General features: G+C 45.9%; 2 protein-coding genes across 2 annotated transcripts in view; both read left to right on the top strand.

Moving 5' to 3' along the window:
• Positions 1-184, top strand: part of LOC125959302 (uncharacterized) — a 937-nt gene extending 753 nt beyond the window's left edge. Inside the window, exon 2 of the mRNA XM_049692122.1 lies at positions 1-184. This exon is cut by the window's left edge and continues 176 nt beyond it. Within this exon, the coding sequence (XP_049548079.1) occupies positions 1-102 (102 nt within the window). The 3' untranslated portion in view covers positions 103-184.
• A 7,856-nt stretch (positions 185-8,040) lies between these two features.
• LOC125959301 (uncharacterized) overlaps positions 8,041-10,000 on the top strand; it is a 9,580-nt gene continuing 7,620 nt past the window's right edge. The window contains exon 1 of the mRNA XM_049692121.1: positions 8,041-8,648. Within this exon, the coding sequence (XP_049548078.1) occupies positions 8,078-8,648 (571 nt within the window). The 5' untranslated portion in view covers positions 8,041-8,077. The remainder of the gene's footprint in view (positions 8,649-10,000) is intronic.

Here is a 10,000-nt window from a genome sequence, read left to right as displayed (position 1 = left end):
CACTCGCACTCGGAACATGATGAGGTAGCCCACGGACATACGGGATACGGGGGGTATGGAAGAGCGTACGATCTAGCTTACGCTGGGCAAAAGCTTCACTGAAGATCAGCGATCACGCGGACCACTAGAGGACGCTCCGCTGGCTTACAGTAGAGTCCGGTGTTCAAGGTCTGCGAGGTTTAAGTCGGACGATTCTTTCGGTTACTAGGTACTGTCGGGATCCTATCTTGTCTGTTATTTATTTACAAACTTCTCCTTTGGTCGGTAGTCCGACTGCTGCCAAAACTTATTTAATTTAAATTATTTATTGTTACTTCTAAAATCTCCTACGACATGAAATGCTCCTTATCTGCATCTTCAACCTGTGCCAATACGGCGTTTTGAAGTAAGACAACAATAAAATCTGGTATGATATTGTGAACAGTTGTCTCATTGAACTTAAGTTAAAAACGTACATGCCGAACTAAGTGATGTGTAAGTTTCAAAACATATAATAAACTATTTTCCTTTCTTTTAAAAGAGCCCTCTACTTGTTTTCTACTTTATTCGTATTCTATCTTGAAATGTAAAACAAATAGGTCGGTTAACAAACTGTTATCGCCTTAACAACAGACTGCAGAAGCCATAAGTTTCAATAAACAATGGATCTTGATTATACATCAAATAAAAGTATCTTAATGAGGTTTTGTTGCTCACCTTAGGTTCAAAGTTCGATCATTTAGTCACATGACAATGCAACAAAATACGGATGCAGTTTGTTTGGCATTCGGAGCAATGCATCGGAGCATAACTGCATAAATCATTGTATCAGCACTTGATCATGATAAAATGTTGATTCGTCTTGTTGGATAGATCAACTTCATCAACTTCTGCTTAACTTCATGATGAAAATAGTTTATTCTTGTAAATTATCATTCATTTATCAGCATTCAAATTAATGAAACAAGGTGTCGGAAGTATATTACTTTAGTCGTCTCTATATCAACAAATAAATCTGACTTACATATACAAAAAGGAAAATGTACACCAGTCTCTGAAAGACTCTCGAAAAGTTCTGAGAACTTTGTGTCGCATTAGTTTTCTTTCAGTGTTTTTTGACTAAGAATCTTTCAAGAATTTGTTTAGAATATTGACTGTTTGAAAAATAATACGTCGTAAGTTGCTCAGTGCCCAAGTTTAGAGTAATCGGCCCAAAAACGAAATGTTGTTTAACGTCTTAACAGTACAACAAGAGTATATTTTAGAACTTTTGAAATCTAATTCTGCTCTTCACTTGCAATGCACCCCTGTGTTTTTTATAATCTTTTGTTGATACTTTTTAATTAATGGTCTGAAATTCCAGTTAAAATAAGCTCGTAGTGTCATATCTTGAATGCTACCAAGTATGAAATAATTTTATACAATAATATTTATATGAAATAAAATATTGGCCCCTATTGCGATTGTCTTGTCTCGTTTCCAAGACAAACGTCAGTCTGGTGTCGGTATTGCGAGTGTCTTGCTTGACACCGATTTCTGTCTTGGAAACGAGACTCAGCTGTCTTGTACTCAAAGCTACCAGACTGGGAGTCTGCCAAACAAGACTGCGATTTAAGATTACCGTAACAGTTTTTTGTTTAGCAGACTGGCGGTTGATTTGGAAGAATTTAATGGAATTAATCAATAACCTATTACCAGTAATCGATTATGTTCAATTGCACGAAATGGCACATTTTCTGAGAACCATGTAATGGGCTCAAACCTCAGCATTTGCTTTCGTGACGATCGAGTTCCTGAATAAAAATGCATCAGAGATTGAGAATAATTGAACAAATATTGTACGATTGAAAACATTTTTTTGATGAATTAAAACACGTTAACGGTAAGGAAACTCAAACTGCGCACGATTGTTTACAAACAAAGCTGCGATTTTGATGGCTTTTGACAGCCAAATGAACACTTGTTCATTCAAGTGTTCATGCGACTCTCGCAATACCGATTTTAGACAACCAAGACTCGGCGGTTTTTGCCAGACAAGACTGGTCGAGTCTTGTCTTGGAAACGAGACAAGACAATCGCAATAGGGGCCATTATTTATGAAATAATATCGATTTTTATATCTTCGATGATCCAGCAAGAGGCTATGGCGGACATCACAAAAACTGCCTCAGGCATAAAGGCCAAGGTTGTATTTTAATATGATTTCATAAAACTGAAAATTGACACATTTAAAAGTGGTAGTCCATTATGAAATTTACGAAAAACCAACCATAATTGATATCAAGGTTAAGGGATAGATTTTAATCCGATTGCCGATGTAAAGTTAGTTTATATGAATTTTAATTACGAAACGCTTTTATTTTAATATTTAAATAAGTAGAACATTGAAAATATTGTAAAAATATTAAATGTAGTTCATATTCAACAACAAACAAACAAAACAAAATTGAAAAACAAACTTGCATCATAAGTAACTGTAACAGGGTTTGTTTGTCATGATAACATTTCATATTATCTTTTGATTAGAATATGAGCATATAGCAATATTATGCTACGCACAGAATTCCACCAGCTGTGCTATCGGCTAATAAAATTGATAATAAAAATTCAATAGTAAATTTTGCAGCAGTCCATTGCATCTACAGCTCCCCTATGAGCCAAATCATCTCATCTTAGTAGCACCTCATCTACAGACTCCAGTCTGCAGGCTCCAGCATCATCTCAGCTGCTCCCGCGTGCTTGCCGGCGAAGAAAGTTGATAAAACACTCGCGCAACGCGGAATCTGCGTCATTTCAGTACCGGCAGCGCACGTTCGAAGACGTGCACGGTTGTTGTGTTATTGCGAACGCGCCTGTATCTGGTTTTGGGCCTTAGTGAGCCGTATAGAGTGAGTAACGTGGCGCGAACAGCCCCCTATCGTCACCCAACCCCGGTGCTAGCGTGCACGGACCTTAAGCCGGCGATTCGGACCGAAGGTGGCAACTTTCACTGCTTTCCCCGGTTAGCTTACGGATGACGCTCGATCGTCGTCGTATCGAGTGTCTGAACCGATCTGGAGAGCTGTAGAGATTCGCTCCTCTACGGTGGAGTAGCGCTTGAGTTTGAACCTCCAAGAGTGTATTTACATGGTGATTAATTAGTGCGCTCTAAGTGGATTAAGCTACGCCTGACCGGTGAACATTGGGGCATCGTATTAGGTTGGGAGGTTTTTTGTTTTGCTGCAAAGTACCTGCCATCATCAGAGTTCAGTGATCGATACTTTTTTTGTGTGATATCAGTGAATGTAAGCGGCGTTTTCGCGTAGTATTTTGCGTTGCATCTCGTGAGTAACCGCTCAAGCAACTTTATGCTGCCGAGCGAAGAGAGAAAGGTTTACCATGACTCGATGCTAATATCTGGTCGAACTGCTTTCGGTGCTACGTGACACGCGAGGATCAGGTGGGAGGAGAGTGGGATAACACCGACGAAAACAAACACCGTCACCGTGGAAGACGTACAAATGAGAAACGTCAACTTCTGGGAGGGGATGGCGAGAGAAATTGCTGGAGTCCGCTCGCTGGGTGGTTGCATATTTGTCCGCTGACCGCGTTCCTCCAAAGGTTGTGTCGCTGTCCCGGAACCGGCGGTTCGTTGCTGTGCTTTTTAATTAATTCACCCAAATTCCAGTTGATAAGCGATGCTAACGGAACCCTTTCTGGCACCAATACGCACGGAGAACGGTACACGCGTAGGACGTTTCACGGTTACGGCCACTGGACACCATTTGGAAAGGCGGTAACGATTGTTTTTCTTGGGCGTGTGACGGAGAAGGCGTAAAATAATAAATAACTGGCCCCAATCTCGAGACTCCCGGAGACACAACAGAGACAATCGTGGTCAAGGCGTCTCGGTGTCGGTCAGCAAACGACTTTCGGGAAATCCCTTTTAATCTTCTAAATTTATCGTTCAGCACAACACACGATAAGAGAGAAAGATCATACGATGCCGGATTACCAAACTGGTCATGTAATGATGTTATCACGCCGCTACCGCCGGCTTCATCTAATAAGGCAATCAGTAACCTACTAACCTTACTGACAAGCACTATTACAAAAGTCGATCGTACAAGTCCAACTGTATCCCGAGAAATGGAAAATGGGTACACTACCCGAAAAGACATACTCCACTGACCCTGATCACGCGCAGATTACTGGCTGATCGTACAAAACAAAAAAAAAATCGATTTGCGCGTTTCGAGAGCACCAATTACGCTGGAATGTTTGTGCCGAGTTCTTCTACGTAAATGTTGCTTTTTCTTGGCTTATCTATTGCCCAACGGCTGTGGAAGCAGGAAGGTAACTTCCGAGAGCAGTTCCCTTGTTCTTTTCCTGCTTTTCCCCATTTTCATGTTCTCCAGCCAGCCAGCCAGCCAGCAAGTGTTGAAGAACCAATTTCCGATGAAGAATTTTCGGATTATCATGACCCACCTAAAAGCCGCTAATAGATTATCATCAACGTGATCGATTTTTTTCTCCTACGCACCGATTCTCTACTCTAAATATTTAGCGGTAAAGCACCGCTGGCGCACCGTTTTGAGAGGCGATAATGTGGAGGGTGTGATGAACCAAAAATTACCATCCATTTTTAATACGCCCATCAGGAACGCATTTGCCTAACACCTAACACCTTCCTTTTGCAACGATCGGATCTTTTTTTTGCGCCTCTCTCGATCATCTGAACGGGAATCGTACTGTTCTTCTGGTAGTTATTTGAGGTTTGAGAAGAAGAGGTGGAGAGAGGGAATAGTGTTTTCAAGGCATTCCAATCCAACAACAGAGCTGTTGACACAAGTTGTTAAATTTGGTGCAAGATGTGTATTTGCAGATCACCGATCGATATCAATGAACATAACAATCGAAGCGCAAAAAATGTACACAACATTACTACCAAGTTCATCCAGATCCAGTTATTATCGGATATGGTGCGTGGTTCCCGCGGAAATGCCGGTATAGCAATAATGTTCTACTGCTAGACGGGTAATGGCCAAAATCACTTTCAGCCACCCCAGAGGCACCGAAAAGAGTGGCCGCTCCGTCTACCAGACGATGATAATGCAGAATGTATCGATGGGCTAACAGATCAAAGGAGAAATTTGCCGCCTTGCGTCTGGGATTTGCCTGGATTATCCAACGATCGGTACATACTAGGCGAGCAGAAGGTCCATTATAAAGGAATGACTTCAGCGAGGAATGACTTTCCAGCTCAATCTTGTAATGCGAGTAACCACAATGAGCGCGAACCGGGCTGGGCTGGGCTGGGCCGAGTTGAATGATTTCCTTTCATAGCTTCAAACCCATGTTGTTCACCTGATTGGTGGCAAAGTGAAGGCGTTAACCAGTGCGTGATACGTAAACCACGCACGTGGCAAAGCGGAAAAAGTTACCTCACCCACAAGCCCGCACCTGATGCCGCGGGTGCAATGGTTTGAATGTCTGCCGCCCGGGCTCTGGTATGCTGGCATGCTGGCAAGCAGCTGCTGGTGATGGTCAATGGCATAAACGCAATAAAAGGCTGACTATAAAAATGGTTCCAGCGAACCAGAGCTCCTCTCCTAGCTGTACGGACCACGCATCTCACGCGTGTTTCTGGTCGGCAGCATGGCGAAGGGGTTCGTTCAAGTCGAACTGCTTTTCCTTGTGGCAATGTGCATCGCGGATCGGTTTAGGTCGTGCGGCGAGTGCGGCGGAAAAAGTTTCCCCATTCACAATCACGGTCATTATCACCAGACACACACACACACCGGTGAGAGCCGATCGACGGCACGATCGCGTGAAATGTCCAGGTGATGTAAGCCCTCGATAGGAGGAGAAATGTTGCAGCTTACTGGGGAAGTAGGTGAATATTAATGATACCGGAGAGTACTACGGTTGAGATTGGTCGCCACCACGAGATGGCGATGGGCACCGAGAGGGATGTATTCGTATGATTCCAAGCGGTAATTGGTTAATCAATTAATAAGCCATCCCGACGACGACGCATCGGCTAGCGGACACTGGCCTCTTGATGCTAATCAGCGTAGCGTGTGCGTACGTGCACATAGAGCGAAATCTGGAGCATACCATCGTGGCCCTTGGACGGTCAGACAAATCATCGGCGTGTGAAACCCGCGAAACGGTCCTTCCGTTCCGTTCCCTCGTCGTTGTTGCAGTCCGCGGACTCAAACGTGATGGTGAAGTGCGCTGAACTGAATTGGGCGCCGACATCGGTGCCGAATTATCCCTTTCCCGTTGCGAATCAAAGCGAGACGCAATCGGGGCGTCCAAATCACATTTCTCTCCCTCGTCTCGTCAAAACGTCTCGGCTGGACTTGTGGTGCTTTGGCTGGGGAAGTGATTTCTCTCGTGTGTACCCGGCGGTAGAAGCCCCAGCAGCCGTACTTATCGCTTCGCGTATGCCTCTCATCTGTACGACAATTGTTGTCTGTTGTTGACAGAGAAACCGAAAAGCTCAAACACTGACCCCACCGGCGGAGGGTGGTGCGGTAGTGGTGGTGGTGCTGGGTGGCTGGGCGGTTTGGTTTCACTTCGCGCGGAGTGCGATTGAAGATGTGCGCACGTATGTCAGCCACCGTTTTCGGTGGGTTTCACTTTTTCTGGAAGAGAGATAAACATATGAAATGGAATATTATTCCCTTCATTCCGCAGCGGGCAATGGTCTACGGCCTCTGACACCGCATCGCGCGGTGCGGTGAACGGGTGAGGCTGGCCGCTATTCACCGGACACGCTTCTCTACCGTTCGGCAAATGATTCGTTTTTGTGCTGAGGGAAAGGTAATAATTGACCACGGAACTCCGAAAGCAATGCAATGATACACCTGCTGGGTGTGTTAGAAATTTGTACAATTAATTGAACACATCAACGCAGTTCCAGCAACGATCAAAACACATGCAAACACAATCATATGAAGTGGAAATGGGCGTAGCATTCGAAAGAGGGAAAGGCACGCTGTTTTTTTTTTGCTTTTCGCGAAGGGATCCTCATTCACTTCTGGCCAAAACAAACAATAATTTCCATTGATAGTAACTTACTTTTCATGTTCAGCAATTAAATCGTACAACCGCTAGGTATCACTTTCGTGATCTTTCGTGTTCTAAATGTGTTGTGAACCGCGAAGTACCCACACCACAAAATGGTGCATCAAAAGATAGCTTGACAAAAACAGTTGACCAAGGGTTCGTCACCTGTTTCAGCGGGAGGGCGGCATAAGGCACATAACATGCGAGACATAATCACCAGTGATTACGGTTTTCATGAGAGCAAGCGTGAGCTGGCCGGAGGAACGCCCGGAGGCAGGTGGTTCCAAGTATGAAAAAAAAAACAGGGTTCCAAAATCATCTGCCCAAAACGAATCCAAACCGGTAACGGGACGCTACCGCATGGCCCATGCTATCATTAGTAAGACCCGGGCACGTACAAAAACTTTCGAATTTCGGCTCGGCATGGTAGAATGCGCGTGCACATCTCTTGAGTCCAGTAGCGGGAAATGGCGCCAAGGGAGCTGCGCGGACAGCTTCTCGGTGGCTCTCATCGCGTGACCAGCCGCTTTGTAGGCCCCCAAACCGAGAGCACTTGGAGTGCTCCTAGTTTGGGTGAAGAAAAAAGATAAGGCAGCGCGCGCCTTGCGGGTCTCGCAATGGAACGCCGGAAGATGCTCATCACAAATCATGGCGAAAGTGCAGGTAAAACCGCGTGTGGTGGCGGAAAGCCACTTCGCCAATGTAGACGACCTTTTCTAACGGCGGACGGCTTCCAACCGGTTCAGTTCGATTCGCGACATCAGCTGTGAACGTTCACTTTCCTCCTGTTCCCGCGCGGAAATCCCGAGGCTGATACATCCGTTTTCATTTTCTGTGCTCTCATTGCAGTCTCCGTGCTCGGGTTCGCTCAAGTCTAGAGGGGAATCCGTTACATCCAGGATTGCCATGAACCGGTGTCTCCAGTAGGTCACTGTTACTCGGTGTACGCTCGGGGGAGTGCTCGTAGTGGAAGTGCAATAAGAACTCAGTGGACCAGACGTCGGACATACATACACACAGACTAGTGGCGGAAGAAGCCATCATGGTACCGGGTAGTGACTCGCCGGTTCGTCCCGGCAATATTGGAAGCTACGGTATGTTCGGTGGTGGAAATGGTGGCCATACCAACACCAATAACGGCCGCAGAAAGGTCTCACCGGTTAGTAGGGTAACGGCATCGAGTTCTCTGATGGTACTGCTGCTGCTGGTAAGCGTGGTGATGACGAGGTCGACTGTAGCCTCCTCCTCCGTTGAAACCCCAGTGAATGGTAGTGAGAGTGAATCGGTTACTGTGACAACACCAACGTTGCATGGCGCAGTGAGTGAGACGGTACCGGGGAACTTCACGAGCAGAGGCACTGGTAGCAAACCCATGTTTTCGACCGGAAACCATCTGTGGGATGCACTGATAGCAGAATGTATGCGTAAACCGACCTTCGCCTGCATCCAGAAGAACGTCTACAACTTTCTCGGTGAACAGCTGGAGGTGGAAAACATGAACTTCACCAATCGTGTACAGTTCCTGAGGAATCGGGTGGACTTCTCCAAATATACGCGCGAAGCAAATAAGCCGGACGCCGAGATTGACAACGAAATACCCGACGCCCGTGGCGGTAAGTTATCTTTATGTCCGTTGGGTTGGCTTAGTGTTGTACATGAGAAGGAGGCTTGTCTGTGTCTATTGTGTTCCATTGTGGTGGCTATCGTAACTGTTTACTCGGTACTGTGGTCGTTTTGATCGTTTGCAGCAAACCTTTGTTGCTTATGAGCATTATCTTTATGGTTCCAACATTGTATTTCACCCGTTACGAGGGACATCATCTCGTGGTAGCATTCGTTGATAGAGTTGACATTTGAACGAAAGGAAATTGTAGATCACTTTATTAGAGCCTGGAGCCAGTGTGACTGGAACGTACTATCGTCGTATAGTTCAAATTACTCCATAATGCTGCGCTCATTTCTGGATGAAAGTGTGTGGAAATGGCCTCAACAGACGACGTTGGGTTGGAGTAATTGTCGAATGTAGTGCACAATGTGGATTGATCATCTAAAGCTGATCGTTCGTGAAACGCACCGCACCCCGACAAGGACCTACAAGGTATGCCCCGCCGTCTCAATTAGGACCTAATCATCCACATTACCCCGCAGAAAGAAAGTGTGAGACAAGGTGTACACCACTTTCGATTCGACTCCAAGACGTGCCCGATGGCGGGAGAAGAGAAGTTGATTTATGTGTGTCGATGGGATGAAAATAGGTACTACGCATGGACGGACCGGCCAGTACGCACTCACACGCTTGCGCTTCCTTTTGCATGGAAAGGGAAACGACGGCCGATCAAGTGGAGAGACTCGCTCTTTCATTCGGCACTCGGAGGACGCGGACTTCGAAGCAGAACTGGTTTCGCGTCTGACGGTCAGACGGAGAAAATCCCGATAAGCGTTCCGCTTGCGCATGCAACCGGGGTTGGAATTTGAGCAGGGATGATGGGACGACAAATCGTACACTGGATCACAGGTTCCGGGAGGAGAAAATGAAGATGAACCACACCACCACACCACTAACACAATTCTTCGATGAATTACGCAGCGAAGGAAGGTCGGAATGGGCGGGCTGTGTGGCCATGCAGAGGCTGTGTGGAGGCTACTAAATGAGATGCACTTTCCATTCAGCTGTGGAACGATCGCTGGGACACGCTGTGTAGGATGTTGATAATCGGTCTCTTCCTTGATCGGCGTATCGCTTCAAGGGATGAAAGCGATATGCTTGGGCACCATCAAGCTGTGACCTCCATAAGGGCACTCTGGGGCCGTGGTAGGTGAAGAATGTAATGTTTAGCGTTTATGGCTTCGACCCGGCTGGGGCCGCGATTAGGTGTGTTATTAGACATATTGGAACCCTCGGATCATCAACCGGATGCAACATTTGTTCTTCACTCCGAGAGTGAAAAGCAACAAATTGATCGAA

Source organism: Anopheles darlingi, chromosome 2 (genome assembly GCF_943734745.1).
Source record: "Anopheles darlingi chromosome 2, idAnoDarlMG_H_01, whole genome shotgun sequence".
Taxonomy (NCBI): Eukaryota; Metazoa; Arthropoda; class Insecta; order Diptera; family Culicidae; genus Anopheles; species Anopheles darlingi.
The sequence above is the reverse complement of the archived record's forward strand: the minus strand, read 5'-3'. Positions and strand labels throughout refer to the sequence as shown.